This window comes from Curcuma longa, chromosome 11, assembly GCF_044706935.1.
Source record: "Curcuma longa cultivar G26 ecotype Majalengka, Jawa Barat chromosome 11, ITB_CL_G26_1.1, whole genome shotgun sequence".
Classification (NCBI taxonomy): Eukaryota; Viridiplantae; Streptophyta; class Magnoliopsida; order Zingiberales; family Zingiberaceae; genus Curcuma; species Curcuma longa.
In genome coordinates, this window is record NC_133871.1 from 12,047,030 (window position 1) to 12,065,411 (window position 18,382).

Consider the following 18,382-nt stretch of genomic DNA (forward strand, 5'->3'; position numbering starts at 1 on the left):
AAAATTATAAAAAAAAATAATAAAATTTTTGAATCATCCTGCATCATAAATTTTTTTTAAATCAACCGCAATCCTTAAATATCTACCTTGCCATCATACAATAGTTCCAAGGGCAAATTATTTTACTTCTTAATCCATTTCATTCCATTCTCATTCCCATTTCACTCTCTTCAATTTCATCCTACCAAAAAGAACTTACTAGAACATTTCGTTCATCAAGCATTGCATTCTTATTGGGCTTTAAGTAGGCCCGCTACTCAAAACTGCAACCCCTTCCTGCTCCTGTTATCCTTCCGAAGCCAGGCGGATAACACGGAGAAGCAGCAGCAATTGAGGCGTCGGCGGCGGCGATGGAAACCTCACTGTTGATCGCTACGCCTCCTGTTCCATCTCGCCGCCTACCCTTGTCCCGCCTCGCCTTCGCCTCCCCCCTCCGTCTTCTCCCACGCCTACCATCTCGCCGACTCCTCCGCTGCCGTCGGTGCCGCCTCTCCCTTCCGCGTTGCTACGTCTCCCAAGCAACCGTAGTTGCGCCTTCAGTTGATCCGTCTGTATTTGGGGGTCCCAAGGAGCTGTCCGGCCCTCAGGCTGTCGTTAGCTCCCTTCCTCCTCCAGCAAGGCTTGCGTCGTCCATTGTCCTTGCCGCCGTCGCTATTGCCGCCGGGTTTGGTATAGGTGTTCGTCTTGGCGGAACTAAAGCTGCGGGGATTGGTGTGGCGGCGGCCCTTGGAGCTGCCAGTGGTGCGGCAGCTTATTCGCTGAATTCGAAAGTCCCTGAGGTTGCGGCGGTCAGCCTGCACAATTTGGTGGTTGGGTATGATGACCCGGCAGATCTAAGGAAGGACGAAGTCGAAGCTATTGTGCAGAAGTTAGTCACTGTAGATTTCAGTCCTCGTTTCCTTCTTCTTGCATAATTGAAAGAAGTTGCTCATAAGATGGATCTGGGTAATCTTAACTTAGGTTAGATCTTTTAGATCCTGAATCATTTTGCTGAAGAACAAGGTTTAGGTTTTTTAGAGAAAACTTGTGCACATCCGATAATTCTTTGGTCTGTAGGAACGTAAACCTTGAAGATCTTTCTTTTTGTTGTTATCTAGCTGACTCTATCACTATCCTATGTTTTATTCTCGATATACTGCTGCAGATATGGTGTTAATAAGCAGGATGATGCATTTAAAGCAGAGCTCCGTGACTTGTATAGTAGGTGAGCAATCTTGTAACCTCTAAAGTGTGCAAATCGTTACGTCCATCTTACAACCTCTAAAATGTGCAAATCTTTATGTCCGTACTTTTTGTGCAAAATTTGATTCTGCAAAGAGTTACACTTGGCCCATATACTGCACTACTATGTTTCATGAAGAAAATTTCTGTTCACAAAGACTTACGACAAAATGCTTGCCAAAAATCATGGCGATCATTATGACAATTATCTTACTGAATCTCTAATTGCAAAATGAAGTATATGATGCAAGCTTAGGCGGTCAACATTTATGACTATGTAAAACAAATATTGGCAGGTGTAGAGCCCACACATATTTATAGAAAGGAAGGAATCCATGATAAGAATTGACCCTGCATTCTCGATAAGGATCGACCCTGCATTTCTTTTCTTAAGTGAGGTGTGACATGTTAACAAAATAGATGAAATCTGTTAAGTTTGCATCTGCTACCAATTTGTTTCATTGGGGGTTGATTAATCTTAAGGACATTGTCTCTGGTGTAGTAGTTCTGCATATTACAAATGTTACAATATCAACCTAACAGAAGTTGAATGTTCATAATTCTTGAATTTGTAATGACATTCATTCTTGTCGTTAAAACTAATAGTTTCATGCTTCATATTAGGTTTGTTTCTTCTATTCTTCCACCTGGAAGTGAAAACCTCAAAGGAAATGAAGCTGAGGCTATAATTAAATTTAAAGACGCTCTTGGCATTGATGATCCAGACGCTGCATTGGTTCATGTTGAAGTAATACTCTCTTAAGTATTCCCCCTCGATTCATCAAGTTATTTAATTGTATAGCTGTAACTATTTGGAGAAACATGAGCAATGTTTTTTTATATCCTAGATCGGTAGACACATTTACAGGCAAAGGTTGGAAACAGGAGACCGTGAGGCTGACATAGAGCAACGCAGGGTAAATTTTTTATATTTAAAAATACTGTATAATTACACAGAAAATTAATCATTCAAGCTAATTAATTGTTTATGCAGGCATTCCAGAAGCTGATTTATGTTTCAACACTTGTATTTGGAGAAGCATCGAAGTTCCTGCTGCCTTGGAAACGTCTTTTCAATGTTACGGATTCCCAGGTACTTCATAAACTCATTCTCTCAAAATTGGTCTAGAAGTCAGAATATTGAGTAATTTCTTTTGGCTGCCTTTAATAGACTTGAGAAAACCTCTAGTCGAGTTGGTATGCTCCAAGTCATACATTGAACTCCAACGACTATAACTGAAAAAGTCATCTAGTCGATTGCTTGATCATTCAGTGAAACATTATCAATTGATTTTGGATCAATCAGAAGCATTCTGTTTGCCCAAACCCTAATCCAATTGACTACTAGCCCTTGGCCAATCAATTAGCATGCTTCCAACAAACTTGGCCAATCATAAGCCTCTACAAGCTCTAGTACTTGAGCTAGTCAACGAACAATGACTTGGGAACAACCTAATATGTAAGGTTTCAACAATGAAGTGCTTGGTAGCTTACCCATTACTAAGCAATCATGACATCAAATACATTTTATTTTACATGCCTAAAAACAAACTCAATATCACACCCATGCTTAGTCAGAGTTTTCACATGTCTTCAACTCTTCAGCTCCTTGATCCAGGCTTTCCCCTTCGAGCTGTCCAAACATCTCCTTGATTTGAGCTCTCCACTGTTGAATTTATAGAACTCTCTTGAGCTCTAACTCCACTCAATTCAACCCTTCAACCCTCTAATCCTTGATCTTCACAATTGCCAAGTCCAAACTTTAAGTTGAATTGACAAGGCTAATCTTGCATCCTTGATGCACCAAATTAAAAAGCACATCTAACATAAGTTGTATTGCTAAATCATCAAAAATAACATCCAACTACAATGGAGGAATTGTTGTCCCAACAGTTAGGCATGCCTTAGACTAGGTTTCCTATATATCTAATAATGCCCATTGATCTTGCATCATCTTCTGGTTTCTAACATTTGCATTGAACTTTTTCATGTTGTTGAGGTAGGTTGCCTTTTTTCCTATCTAACATTTGAAGATTTTGTACTCCAAAAATCATTTCAAGATCTTGGACCTTTTCAGGATTCATTTTATTTTATGTAATGGAGGTTAGAATGTGTCAATTGAGGGGCCATGATGTTTTTTTTTGAGTGCAAAGTCTATTAAGTTATGTTTTACGAATTGAAGTTATCTTAGATCCTTTATTTAATCAATTACCCTTTCTTTTGTTTTTGTTGTCTTGTAACCTCCTGTTTTATCTTCTCCTCATGATTCTACTCCTGCACCAATTTTTTTGAGCATTTCTGCTTGCCCAGTACTGTTGAAGGATGTGCATGCATGCTAAGTAGTGGAAATTAGTTGTATGAGTGTGGCATAAAGATTGATTTAAGCCACTGCAGCTTATTTTAATTTTCCCATCTTTCTGAATAGTTCCCTAGGCTAGCTAATGTTTTGACCTACTTTATCAATCTTCTTATATGTTTTGGTTTAATGCCAGATTGAAATTGCTATCAGAGACAATGCTCAAAAATTGTATGCTTCAAAGCTAAAATCAATTGGACAAGGTAACACATTCAAGATTTCTACTTATTGATTCCTTGCTTTCTCCCTTTCTTTGATCACTTATTTGAAGAAATTTAATAATTTTGCTTCAGTTCTCTGTTTTTTATTCATTTGCTTGGCTGGATGTCATATGGTTAGTTTTGTTGCTACTCTATTACACTGTTGAAACTGCTTTGCAGCATTGAATAAAGTTTCAAGGACAAGTCAGGTACAATTTTGACAATTTATTGGCCTAATATGTTACTGAGATACAGAGTAGTACATCTTCCCATACCATTCATCATCATAAGGTGGGCAAGCAGAAATTAAAAACCTAAAAATTCATCTTGTACATAAAACTAGCAAGGTGTATGGATCAATATTGGTAGCTTTGTTCTAGTCCTACGTCCAGCCACTAATTAATCAGTTAGTTTGGTAAATGACCTAAGTTTCTTTATTCTGAAATATCACCTTGCATTTATTGATGTATCTATTGCATGTAATGACATCTTGGTTTAGCCTCTCATGCTAACAGAAACTTTCTTATCAGATAGTTTTTGTATTTTTGTATTTAGAACAAATGTTTACTCTGATGGATAGATGTTTGTGTAACATTCATAACCTCACTTAGGCTATGCTTGGTAGGAGCGAATGAAATGGAATGGAATAGAATGATAGACACACTGTATTCTTTTATTTGGTTACAATGTAATGGTATGACAAGTGAAATTATTCATTCTATGTTTCTCTCATTCAACCAGTTTGACATACTTGGTCTTTTCGGTCTACCAACATGTTTAGTTCATTCAACCCACCCAATCCACCTAGTTTCCCAATTGGTTGGATTGACAAGGACGCATGGTTGTGTGTTCCAGGTACTGTGATCTAGGAGTGGGAAAAACAATTTATATATCCAAATTGAACTGAAAAACCTAACTGAACTGATCTGAAAAAATCAATATTTTTTCAAGTTTCTTAGATTCAATATTTTGCATTTCGGGTTTTGGGTTGGTTTTCAACTTTTCATATAAAACCCCAAAAAACCTGATCCAAACCAGGATTATATAGTGTATATTATATATTATATCAATTAATTTATATTTCATTTAGCTAATTAAGAGTTGCATATCTTATATGTTATTTATTCTCAAATATCAAACCTTTATAAGATTAATTAATAGTCTAATTAATCTTAGAGAAGTTACATAGTTCTTCCCTTGCCTCCGTTGTCTCTTTTCTTTTCGTGTTGGCAACTCAATGCTACTTCAACTTTTGATGTCCCGTCCAACATCCATTTTGCCTTGTACAATCTTACAAGAATATTGCTTATGTATGCCACTTCTATTATCCCCTTCTAGTGTCCCTTCTTCCTTCCACAATATTCTTATGATATTATTGCTTGTATCATCCCCTAACTTCGTCATCCTTTCTTCAACATTAGCAACGTCAATCTACTCGATATCCTTTTGTGTACAACATCCTTCCAACATCCCTTATTAAACACTTCCATTTTAGGACCCATGCAAAGAAGCAAATAATGTTCATTCTTTAATACTTTTATTTAACCACTTGTTTTACTTGTGTAGAATTATTGAATAATTTATTTTTGTGGTAGCCTGCGATTGTAACCTAACAGCCTGGTAATAAATGTTGTATTTTGTATTAAATGCACAATACTTAGTTCTAATGTATATAGTTCTTATGAATTATAGGTCTTGCATTCAATGGTGTAATTTTTGTATAATTTTTATTTTATAGATTCTAATATATTTTTTGTAATTATATTGCTAGAGTTTTTGTATAATATAATATTTTTTACGTATCGTACTTTATATTTTGCTTCTCTAAAATTCCAAAGGAGCTAGCTTAAAAAATCTAAAATCTTTTAATTCTCCTAAATATTTGAAAATTAATAATCACTGAAATCTAAACCAAACGAATTGAAAATTTTAGTTTTGGGGTTTTACGTTTTTTTTTTGGGAAGATGTGGGGATTTTTTATAACTTGAATCAAATCGGGTTGGGTCATATTTTTGTACAAACTGCACCTGACCCAATTCATTCACGTCCCTAGTTCAGTTTGTCTGGCTTGCCAACTTTGCTTGTCTTGCATGTTCTGCTTGGTTACCCATCTTGCTCAACCAACATTGCACATCATCCATTCAGCCAACTCAAGCCACTTAGTGTATTGGGTCCATTCGATTCGTTGGCCCACTTGGTTCATAAAAACTGCTGGACCAGTCTATTCCAACTTGCTGACCCTATCCTACTAACTTAATTCATCCAACACTCCTGGATTCCCTGATCCATTTGACTCACTTGGTTCATACATCTGAAATCATTGGTCCATTTGGCGTGGTTGGTTTGCTCTACCCATCCTTCTCGCCTAGTTGATCCTTCCCGCTTGATCCTCTTTGCCTGTTAGGCTTGTTTGATGATTAGGTTGGCTCGTCTGCTTCATCAGTCTATTTATCTGCATATGCGAAATGATAAGAAATGTTTTCATAGTGGTGAAATGAAGTGTTCCACTTAAACTATAGAATCAACAGAACGAGACATTCTTAGAATAATTTTTCCACCTCAAATTGTCCATCCAGACATTAAAATTGGAACCATGGAGGGAATTAATTGTCCCATTTTCATGCAATTTTAAACTACCAAACAGGGTCTTAAGTCAAACATAATGGCTACAGTCATCCATGGTTCCGTTTCTAGTGGATTTCTACAAGTTATTATCCAAACTATCTAGCTATTTGTTTAGGGATCTAGACTCGGATATCCATCTTTTTGAGTAACGTTAGTAATCATAAAGAGCAACTCGGTGCACAAAGTTGCGGGGTTTCGGGAATGGTCTATTGTACATAGCCTTATCTTGCTTTGCAAGAGTCTATTTTCGAAACTCAAACCCATGGCCTCCAGATCACATGGCAGCACTTTACCATTGCACCAAGACTCCCCTAAGTAACCTCAGTAATCATGACTGAAAATTTTACTTTGTTGACATGGATCACTTTATCATTGAACTTTGAATATTGCTGATATTTGGACTTATTTGCTTACTAGTTAGCTGTTGAGTGCTAGAAACTTATTGTGTTATGCTTTATCTGTAGATATTGACGAGAAGCAACTCATTGATCTTAGACAGTCACAACTGTTGTATAAACTTTCTGATCAGGTATGTACAATGATGCTAGATGAGCCTTTACCATTTTGGGGGCTTAAAATATTAAATTACCTTGGCCAATAATATCTTTGAACATGGTAGTTGGGTAGCATTACTATAATTGATATCTGTTAAGGAGGCAAAAGATGCAAATTCATTTTAATCTTAATATTGCCACCCACTAATTGTGACAAGTGTTTGGACTGAAGATTATAAATTTGTATATGCGATGTTTCAACTTTTTCTTATGCTGATATCTATTTTTCACTTGTATGTTCAGTATAAGCACATATGTGAAAGATGTTCTACATATATTAAAGATGAACATGATTAAATACGTAAATCTAACAAGTTATGAGCTGCACTTAGCCTTTTTTTTTGGGAAGAAAAAACTAGGGAAAATAGAAATAAGGAGATAAGTTGGAGAGGAAGAAAGTTCAATTTTTGCTTTATGTTAAGATTTTGGACTGTTGCATTGTTTACATGGGAAGAAGATAGAGAAATATAAAATTGTAGAAAGACCATTTTACCCATGATGTTAATGGGGTTTAAATCACTTTTCCTCCACCTTCTTCCCATTTAGGGAACGAGTAAATTGGAAGAAAATTCATGATTTTGTTCTGTCTGAAGTCCTTTCTTGTCTAAATTTCCTTTTGAATAAACAGGATTTTTTTAAGTCGTCTCTCCTAATTTCTCTTCTCTTCTCTATTTCCAAGTAATTAGGCATTAAGTAGTTGTATCTATGCCAATCACATGACGTATTTTTATCAACAACTTTTTTTATTCCAGAACTAATCAAAAGTTGCATATGCAACCTCAGATATTTGTCCCTTGGAGTGCTGTTGCGTTTTTTATTATACTTTTGATTTTGAAATATTTGACTATGATTTTCTTCAGACTGCAGGCGAAATGTTCAGGGACCATACAAGAAAGTTGGTTGAAGAAAATATTTCATCAGCGCTTTTAAATTTGAAGTCTCGCACACATGCTACGTATGATTGCTCTCTTTATGATATTACTTTTTTTTCCTCCACGCCTTCTTTTATATTAATGAAGCTGGCAAGAAAATTTGTAGTTAGTTTTCTAAAGATTTATCTGACTATGCATTGTATATTATTGTCCAGTTATTTATATTTTCAATTTTCAGCACATTAGCCAGCCAATCAATTGATCAAAGAGATTTTTTGATTATCAGTTTTAATTTAGTAAAATAACTCAGATGCTTTCAACAACTATGAGTTAGTTTCATGTGCTTGCACCAGAGGAAATTTCTCTTGTACAAGTAATCATATTGACTTTAATGCTCCACTGATTCAGTGATAGTCACTAGTCTAGTACTGTAAATTTCAAGGTTGGACATGAGTATGGCTAACATCACTACGTCAGAAGTGATATTAGTCCCATTTCTTTTCCACATTGAAGGTTATTTAAAATTGAATCATTATAGTGGCTTTTCAAATTTGATTTAAACTGATAAAATTTGTTATTTACATTCTAATATTCCTATTTATTCCGTGTCATGGTAAATTTGAGGATTTTATTTTAGCCTTTGCTATGCTTCCAGTTGTAAAAATTTTATTTGGACGTGTGTTAAATTAACAATCCAAACATTCAGCAGGGGAAGAGCACAGTTGTTCAAGAGCTGGATAAGGTTAACTATGGTCTATTTTTGCATCATATGCCACATCCAAACATGTTGCAAAATAACAAAGGACTGACAATGTTATGTGCAAATGCAAGTAAAGAAACAATTCCATGGTTATAGGATTTGGTTAACGACTTAGAATATAAGAACACTTTTGGGGGTTAAAGATTAGAATGGATAGGTTGAGAAGATTAATAATTCATTTAGACCATGGAATGAATTGATAGGAATGAAAGAGTTATTCCTAAGGGATGAAATATGTGAGAAATAAGAACATATATTCCTTAGTGTGTTTTTGGAATGAAATAGATGATTCATTCTCATTCCTATGTGATTTGTTGGGACATTGAAAGTAATAGACAATAATATAAGAAGTATTTTGCTTAACTCGTCCTGCCCATTTGGCCTGCTAGCTCAGTGTCTACTCAATCCACTTGCTCTACTCAACTCAAATAGTTCCTAATCTTGTTTGGTCTCTGCAATTCACCTAAGTTTGCTTTGTTTGTTTGGTCTAATGATCTGCCCACTCACTGACTTACCTAACTTGCTTGTCTGCCTGGTCATCTGGCCTGTCTTCTTTGTTGGCTTTCTTGATTCTCTGGATAGCCTATGGATGCCATTTTCATTTTTTTTTATTATTGTAATGCTATGATCATATCTGGTATGTGTCTTTAGCAAGTTGGCGAAAGGATATTTATAGCAGTCAAGTGGTTTATGGTGCAGAGTTCTTGTAAAATACAATCATTTTTTTTAGCTTCTTTCTCACATTTTTCTTCCAGTCGACAAAAGACATACATGCCTACCACCTGAAAGGCTAACATAGACAAGCCTACAGATTTGTTTTTCCTTTATTGGACGATTTTTTTTTGTAGTTCAAAATGTGATATCCTTTCTTAAAAATTCTATCCAAATTTAGTATATTTTTGGTGTTTCTCATTCTGCTTTCAATTAAAATCTCTATATATGCAAATACTTGCAGCAGGGGAATAGAACACGTTGTTCAAGAGCTGGATAAGGTTTTGGAATTCAACAACCTTCTTACATCACTAAGCAAGCATCATGAAAATGGTCAATTTGCTCCCGGTGTTGGACCTATATCCTTACTTGGTACTTTCTGCTTCATCCTTTTTCTGGTGATTGGATTCCTTATGATCTAGTAGTTGTAACTCTTTTAGTCTCCAATCAGGTGGGGAATACGATGGTGATAGAAAGTTTGATGATTTAAAGATTCTTTATAGAACTTATGCAGAGGAATCTTTTCCGGATGGTCGTCTCCAAGAAGAAAAGGTTAGAATAGCTATTAATCAGTAAAGTTTTTTTGTTTAATTTGAAACATCAATATGAGGCAGCTTTTGAACATCTGAATTAAGCTTTCTGTTACCCTACTTTGTTTTTCCATTGAATGGAGGCTTACAAACCTTTCTGCATATTCATTTGATCTGTTAGAATGTATACTAATATAATTCAAATCAAATTTGCCAGTGCAATTGGACGAACAACCCTCCTCAGTAGGCTATTGTGTAAAAAAAGTGGCAATTTCACATCTGGATCAGCTGTCTTGGATTCAAACTGGAGGACACTGCTATGGTTTGAAGTCAAGAAATTGGATTCAATGCTTAATCTGTCAATCCATTAAAATAATCTGAAATTGAAGGAAATATATTTAGGATGAGTGAGAATAAGTTTGAATTGATAGTTAATTGAATGATTTTTAAGATCTGGTCAAAAATATATAAAAGAAGGTGAAACACGAAGATATACTGAGATGGCATAATATCTATTTAACTAAGGACATCAATTTGATGACTACTATGGCATTGTTGTGCTTGCATTATGCATAGCAACACTGAACATTCTGGGGATGAATACGCAGGAAGAGATCAGTGGTCCTTTGTCTAAGAGAAGCCTGGAGGGGGTACTGGAACAGTTTAGTTTAAGGTTAATTGCAAAAAAAAAAAAAAAACATTCAGGCTATTACAAATATACCATGATCTTGTAAGTTTAATTAAGTAATTCTAACCTATGTTATATCAGAACTAACCTATGTTGATGTTCTCCTGTTGAAGAGTAGAAAAGAACATCTTGTTGTGTCACCTGCTTCTGCAAATCTACAACTTCTTGAGTTGCTGCATGAAGCATCCATACAACATCTCCATCAGCAATTTAGCATCATTCGTGCTTGTAGTTGCACTATGCCCTTTTTGAGTTGTGAATTGAAGATAACAAATTGGCACTTACTCCAGATCAACTCAATCAAAGTCTCATTTGAAGATAGTAATATACTATACTCTAGTGTGTTGCATATTTGTCTTGCAAGTCTCAACCATTGCATTAGTATTGCATCTCTGTTAACTTTCGTATCCAGTTGTGGGTTTCTTTTAGTTTGTAAAACAAGTTGACATCAATTAATATTTATGTTCCAGCTTGAGGGGAAGGATTGAGTTTATACTATATGAGTGTTGTAATATGGGTGTAATTCCACAGCATATATTTAGTCATTTAAAATTTTGTCAGTTTATACTATATGGGTGTAATTCTACTCAAGATATGTAGTCATTTGATATTTTGTCAGTCTTATGGGTGCAATATTAATTACTTGAATGCTGTGTAACATTAACTTTCTCAACTACATAAAAAAATTCTAATGTAGTATTTCTTGGAAATAAGAAACCCAACACTACAGAATTATGTTGCTTGAATTTTTTGCTGCTTTCAGGTTCAAAATTTATTGTTGTGCCTAAAACATATTGGTTTGCTTTATTGTTGTTCCCTGTGGTGGCAAATTGCAGCTTTCAGCTTTGAACCAGTTGAGGAATATATTTGGTCTAGGGAAACGTGAGGCAGAGAACATCATGTTGGATGTAACCTCTAGAGTCTATCGCAGGAGGCTTGCTCGAGCATTTTCCAGTGGTGATCTGGATGCAGCTCCTAGCAAAGCTGCGTACCTTCAAAACCTTTGTGAAGAATTACATTTTGATCCAAATAATGCTAGCAAGATTCATGAAGGTAATTGAATTAATGTATTAATTCCAGATTTCGCTACTTACAGTGCTGTTAGTTTATATAGGATTGTTGTTTTTTTCTGCCTTTTATTATACTCTTTGAATTTCTTCTTATTAGTTAACCCCACCTAGTGGAATAAGGTTTGATTGTTATTGTTTGAATTTCTTCGTATTGGTGTGGGCCTTTTGGTGATTTGCAGTGCATGCAACATGACCTTGCCTCTGTTCTTTCTACATTCCATTATATGTTGTATGAAACTTGTTTGGTTAAAAAATATTGATTTATATGCTGTTTTTTTAAAAAAAAATCTGTCACTAATACAAATGGGATAATTTTGTTTCATTTAATTTAATTTCCATGGTAAGTTTATGGATGCCTTTGTGTTATACTGCTATTATTTAAGATTTTCACTTGATAGTTTTTCGAAATTTATATGATGTGGCACAACCATTTTTTTTTTAATTACATATGGCTATAGTTTCTATAGTATGTTAGTTAAGCAGCTACATTGCTAATAAAGGATAGTCAGGACAAGAAAAACTTCCAGAGCGTTGAAACCACATGTATGATGCAAGATTAACAAGGTTATTTGTGCTAGACCACACTCAATCCTAAAAATGACTAGTCATATACTTGTTCATGTGGGCTTTCGGCGTGACATGCCTAGCATCCTAGCTTCAACATGCCCTTTCACACTCATGACTCATGATATGAGCCTGATAAATGGTGAAGTGTGTGGAACTTATTTCGTCCTGACAATTAATTTATTGCCGATGAGCATGAAGCATCCTAGCTTCAACAAAAAATGATTTAATTTTCTCTTTTGTTGAAAAATTGAGTAGAAATACAAATTATGTGTATTGCTTGTTGATGAACACTGAGCTTCTCAAGTTCCAAGGTAATCTTTATAAGGTACAAAAGTTGATGGGTATCTTTGCCACCATAAATTTTGATTCCTTTCTTTATATTGGCATGCAGAATAGGTGGTCCTTTGACTGCAAGACGTCTTTCTGTAGTGACTATACTTGCTAGATCACATTTAATTTTATTTGTGAAGCATTTAATTTCACTGTGTGAATCAGGATCCATACTTTTGGCACTCCATGTTAATCTGTACAATATACCTAGTTTTTCATATCTGCAGTTTAAACAAAAATAATTCTTTCAGAAGATGCTTTGATTAAAATCGGTGCACTAAATCAGTATTGTATGTAGTTTGAATGCACGGCTTGCTGCTGTACGTGATCCTTGACAATGTATTCAACCATTTCTTTTGTTTGACCATTTGATTCTGTCTACTTTAATCTTGCAGAGATTTACAGGCAGAAACTTCAACAGTTCGTAGAAGACGGTGAACTGAGTGATGAGGAAGTTGCTTCACTCCAGCGTTACAGGATTCTTCTTTGCATTCATCAGGAGACTGTTGATGCTGCACACGCCGATATATGTGGACGTTTGTTTGAGAAGGTAGATGCTGTTCCACATTTTTACCATTTGATTCACATTTAAGTTACTCTATCTTGGCCTACACTCTTAACACACTCCTTCCTCGTTTAGTGGCATCATCTGAAGGCACTATAATAAATTGGATTTAGTCAAATCAGCATTTGGTCATCCCTGGACAGTCATGAAGATATGGTGAAAATGTAAAAATGTAGAACTTAGAGGAGGTTACAGCGGCAGAGTATAAGAGAATAGTTACATTTCACTTTGGTACTTAGGCATTTCATCTAACTACCTTCTACCCTCTTTTTATCCATGTCGGATACCAACAATTGGACACCTACACTCCAACTATACAGTTAGTATCCCCATTGATCATTTGACCTTTTTTTTTTAATAAATAATCATGTTGGACACTTGGATCTACATTTGTGATGGATTCTGATACCCTAGTCCTAGTAACAAAAGGGAGTTGCAATGCATGATTTGTTCTCTTTCAGGCACACCTGAAACTGAACGTAGCAGTGTTAGCAAATATGCTTCATCTCTAGCTTCTTGAGCATAACTGCCTCAGTGCCAAGGTTTCAGCCGAGGGAGGGTTCTTTGCCTGTTTACTTATCTCTTAAGCTTTCCTGAATGTCTAATTTCTAATTCAAGCAATCTTAGCACCTGCTGTTGCTCCCAAAAAGTCCAACACCATTCTGGTTCCTAGATTCAAAGTTCTTTTGGTTAATTATAGCATAATTATTTCTCTTAGAAACTAATCAACATTTTAGTTAAGTTCACCTATCTTACACTGAATTTCTATTAGAGTATCTGGATTTTATCCCATTTATCATACTGTGTTTCCTGTAGTTGAACAAGAAGGATTTCATGATGTTCCTTTTAGTGTCTGATGAGGTTCTGCTTTTGATGTTGAAACATACTTGATTCATTTACTTGTCTTGCATCATTTTGTTTGCACCAGTGCTAAATAGTGTCATTGATATGCCAAACCACTTTAGCATGGCTTGCCAGCTTCTTTTATCCCTTTGACAAATTTACTTGAATAATGGAATTATTTGTCCTTTAACTTGTTCTTGAAAGTGGGTTCAAGCTTTTGCTAGCCTTTTTCATCAATGGACTCCTGATGTATATGGAGTGTGATGCATATGACATTCATATCTCTATATCTATTTCTGAGATGTTTGGATTTATCAAAACTTCATTGACATATATTCAGACCAAGACATAACTTTTACCAAAAGTTTCTTTTGATCTTTTTGTTCAAATAACAATTAACTGAAACAGGATCAAGACTAGAGTCACATAAGGCAACTTGTGAAACATTCCATGGCACACTTGCGCTGAATTAGATGCATATCTAGAGACTGCCTAACTTTCAATTCCAGGTGGACGAGGATCAGAAAAAAAATCTACTTAAAGCAAGGATTAAAATTTCCTAACATGCTGCCTGAAAGGGCCGAGTTTGCAAGATACATTTACTAGCATTTTGTGAAAATTTGGAAGTTAATTATCATCTGTTGACTCTAGTGTTTATAGCATTTGGTGCCAGATTGAAAATCAAAGGAAATAAATTTCGTTTGTTGATTCTAATGTTTATGTTTGGTAATCCATGCCACCTAACTTTAGCCATCCATTTTCTTTATTACAGTTATAGTCTAGCTTTTGTTGCATATCTGTTTTTTGGAGGTTATAGTCATGTGAAATACCTCGTATTTGCTATTGTTTAACAATTTGGAAGCAATCATTGTGATTGTGTCAATGTATCATCTTTGCAATCCATTAATATATATTTTATAGCTATCTATCTGTACTTAATTATTTATAGTCGATGAATCATATTATCCTTGCCAGGCTGTTAGAGATGCAATTGCATCAGGTGTCGATGGATATGATGATGACATGAGAAACTCTGTGAGAAAAGCTTCTCAAGGTCTGCGGCTTACAACTGAAGCTGCCATGGCTATTGCTAGCAAGGCGGTATGTGCTTTTACAATGAACGACATCAAATTTGTAGTGAAGAATTTTTCAACTCAAATGATAGTGACACATTTGAGTTAGAAACTTGTAGGTTACAGTTCACTTATTTTAAATCTTTGACTATTGTAGGTTCGGAAAGTCTTCATCACCTACATACAACGATCAAAAAGTGCTGGCAGTCGTACTGAAGCTGCAAAAGAGCTTAAAAAATTAATAGCATTCAATGCCTTGGTGGTCACAGATTTGGTATCTGACATTAAAGGAGAGCATGTTGCACCAACTGAGCCTATCGATGTTGAAGCTAAACAGGTTGATGAAGAAGATGAATGGGAGTCACTGCAGACATTAAGAAAGACAAGGCCAAGCAAAGAGCTGGATGCAAAATCGAGCAAGCTGGTTCAGACAGAAATAACACTCAGAGATGACCTGCCTGAAAGAGACAGGGCTGAGATGTACAGAACCTACTTGCTGTTCTGCATAACTGGGGAAACTACTGCAGTACCATTTGGCGCTCAGATTGTTACAAAGAAAGACAATTCAGAATTTCAGCTGCTAAAACAGCTTGGGGGAATACTGGGAATGGGTGATAAGGAAATAGTGGAGGTCCACCGGAACTTTGCAGAACAAGCATTCATGAAACAGGCTGAAATTATTCTAGCTGATGGCCAGCTAACCAAAGCGAGGATCGAGCAGCTCAATGAGGTGCAGAAGCAAGTGGGATTGCCTGCAGAGTACGCACAGAAAGTAATTAAGGACATAACAACAACCAAGATGTCTCGTGCTATCGAAACTGCCGTAGCTCAAGGGAGGATAGGCATTAAACAGGTTCGGGAGCTAAAAGAAGCTAATATTGACCTGGACAACATGATCTCGGAACGCTTGCGTGAGAATCTATTCAAAAAAACAGTGGAAGAGATTTTTTCATCTGGCACAGGTGTATTTGAAGAAGTGGAGGTGTACGAGAGGATCCCCTCAGATCTTAGCATAGATGCAGAAAAAGCCAAAGCGATAGTAAAGGAGCATGCAAAGAGCAGACTAGCAAACACATTGGTCCAAGCTGTTGCACAACTCAGACAGAAAAACCGGGATGGAGTGGTATGGAACTCAAGGGTTCAATATTTGTTGGATTTCTATAGTCTCTTAATTGTTGCTACATTTGCTTTGACACCAGTAGCAAATATTTTTCTTTAACCTTGCTCTTGGCAATGGTGATTAAATGTAACTTTCATACACAGGTATCCTCTCTCAATGACATGCTGGCCTGCGACACGGCGGTTCCTGCTGACCCCCTTACATGGTCATCACCGAAAGAACTTGCAGACTTATATTGTGTGTATCTGAAGAGCATCCCCAAACCGGAGAAACTTTCACGACTGCAGTACCTCCTCGGCATCAGTGATGCGACTGCTGCTATACTAAGAGATACTGCCGAGAGAGGAGCACTCCCCGACGAAGATGAAGATGAAGAAAAGTTTGAGTTTTGAGAATTTATTTCTCAACCTTTTATTTATCGAAATAAGATTTTATATGAATAGGGTGTAGACATTTTTGAAGAGCTTGAATATTGTACAGTAGAGAAGCCGATCACCCATGGGTTACGAAATTCAGTTAATTTTATCTATATATAGTCTCGCCTAAGTTTATTACATTCATTGATCTCCAAAATAAATCCAACAGAAAGTACCATCCTAGAGGGTAATTATAATGTCTCTGGAGGTCTTGCTGACCTGCAAATATATACTTTGTGTTTTGCTAAATTTAACCAGATTCTTATTGTTCAACTTGATCCTAGCATTATTTTTTGGAATACATGCGATGTCAATGAATATATTGGTTCTACACAACAATTTTTCTTTACATGTTCTGACTTTTTATTTTTCGTCGTGTAAGGCAAGTTTCTGTTCTGTGCTTGTAGTGACTTGTAGCTTATCTTATACTTTCAGATCAGCACAAATTGCAAAAATTGTTTTCCCGTTGAGTAGGTTTTGCAAAAATATTATTATTAATATTTTAATGTTCAGAGTAAATTGGAAATTTATCCATTTGTATTGATTATTCTGCTGAGAGTATAAATCAAGTAGATTTGGTCAGTGAAGTCAACTGCGTCTTTGGATTTATCAAATCCAATCCGAACTTCAGAACTAAACCTCTTTGCCGATACCTATAGAACTAGAACCTAAGACAGTCACCTCGTTGACATCGAGCAAGGAAATGAGGAAAGGGTGCGAGGCTCCTCCCTTCCTCTTGGCCAGTCGGCTCGGTGCCCGACATCCTCGACGAAAGGCGCAGGCGACGCCACGCCTCACCAGTCACCTCTCGTCAGCGGCGGCCAAACTGAAGGGTTGCTTGCTGCTGCTCCAGGTATTCACTTCGTGCATATAGAGAGCATCTCTTCCTTCACGCTCCCCTTTCATCCTTCGCTTTAGAGCTCGGAATGAAGAGCTTACTTAAAAAATGGTTTCGATTGACTACAACGATCTAATTTTTCTCCTTTCCATATCTTCATTTTTAGCCTACGGAGAGGAGGGATACAGTAGGATAATCGCGGGTGATCTGGGATTTTTTAAGTCCCACATCGCTCAGCTAATGATAGGAAAAGATCCTATTAAGGAACTGGCTCGAGCAGGAGGTTGTCTCTTCGGAGACATCCGATAAAATTGGAACGATACAGAGAAGATTAGCATGGCCCCTGCGCAAGGATGACACGCATAAATCGAGAAATGGTCCAAATTTTTTTTTCCTTCTTCCAAATATTTCATCGTTTCCGGTTCGGTAAACCCTTCTTCTTCCTACGGTGTTTAGCTTTTTGATGATCTGGTTTCTCGGAGGTGTAATTTCTAATTGGAACCTTCAAAAACGTCACTATGGATTAGTTGGATCTCGGATTTTTATTCTTCTTTGAGCTTTATTTCGCTTCTTTAGGGTTTCTCCCTTACCTTGGACCATTTTCTCCGACAGCGAACTCATTGCTCTCCGATTAGAGTCATGAGTTAACTTAAAAAAACACAATAAAAGTGCAGTTATGAGTTAACTTAGTTGGATTCCTGATTAGAGTAATATTTAGCAATGCATTGTAAAGATTTATCTATTTTTTTACTTGTGACATAGCTAGTATAAACAATATAAAACACGGTATTATTACACCTGACTCTGCATAAGACATAATTAACAGGCATATAATTTTAAAATAAATAACATAATTGAAATATATAAATGAGCCATAAAATTGATATCTTTAATTTTATTATTTCTAAAAAAAAGCTTTACTAACTTGGTATATCATCATATAACTTTATTGCAATATTGTTAGTCCAAGCCGATTTTCAAATCTCTAATACGGGCTGTTTGAAAGTCCATGAAAAATGGGTCGATAGAAAGACATGCTGTCG

The 18,382-nt window shown here is 36.2% G+C and overlaps 1 protein-coding gene, 1 long non-coding RNA gene and 1 other non-coding gene across 3 annotated transcripts; all 3 read left to right on the forward strand.

The window, feature by feature from the left end:
• The first annotated feature begins 308 nt into the window (after positions 1-308).
• On the forward strand, positions 309-16,616 carry LOC141839757 (protein TIC110, chloroplastic). Its single transcript, XM_074727578.1, has 15 exons — positions 309-868; positions 1,145-1,204; positions 1,846-1,969; positions 2,070-2,138; positions 2,216-2,314; positions 3,714-3,780; positions 6,867-6,931; positions 7,817-7,911; positions 9,544-9,671; positions 9,751-9,851; positions 11,354-11,570; positions 12,880-13,034; positions 14,868-14,993; positions 15,123-16,088; positions 16,229-16,616. The coding sequence occupies exons 1-15, from the start codon at positions 351-353 to the stop codon at positions 16,475-16,477; spliced, it is 3,039 nt and encodes a 1,012-aa protein (XP_074583679.1). The 5' UTR covers positions 309-350; the 3' UTR covers positions 16,478-16,616.
• Positions 16,617-17,163: 547 nt separating this feature from the next.
• LOC141837684 (uncharacterized) lies at positions 17,164-17,728 on the forward strand. The gene is made up of 2 exons (XR_012602560.1): positions 17,164-17,354; positions 17,506-17,728. It is a non-coding gene; the product is annotated as an uncharacterized LOC141837684 (long non-coding RNA).
• LOC141842467 (U6 spliceosomal RNA) lies at positions 17,626-17,728 on the forward strand. Its single transcript, XR_012602905.1, has one exon. It is a non-coding gene; the product is annotated as a U6 spliceosomal RNA (small nuclear RNA).
• Positions 17,729-18,382: the final 654 nt, after the last annotated feature.

Excerpts from the sequence above, each read along its gene's own strand:
- LOC141839757 (XM_074727578.1), top strand. The coding sequence starts at position 351 with ATGGAAACCTCACTGTTGATCGCTACGCCTCCTGTTCCATCTCGCCGC. Across the intron at positions 9,672-9,750 it reads TGGACCTATATCCTTACTTG|GTGGGGAATACGATGGTGAT; the intron begins GTACTTTCTGCT and ends GTCTCCAATCAG. Across the intron at positions 13,035-14,867 it reads GTGGACGTTTGTTTGAGAAG|GCTGTTAGAGATGCAATTGC; the intron begins GTAGATGCTGTT and ends TATCCTTGCCAG.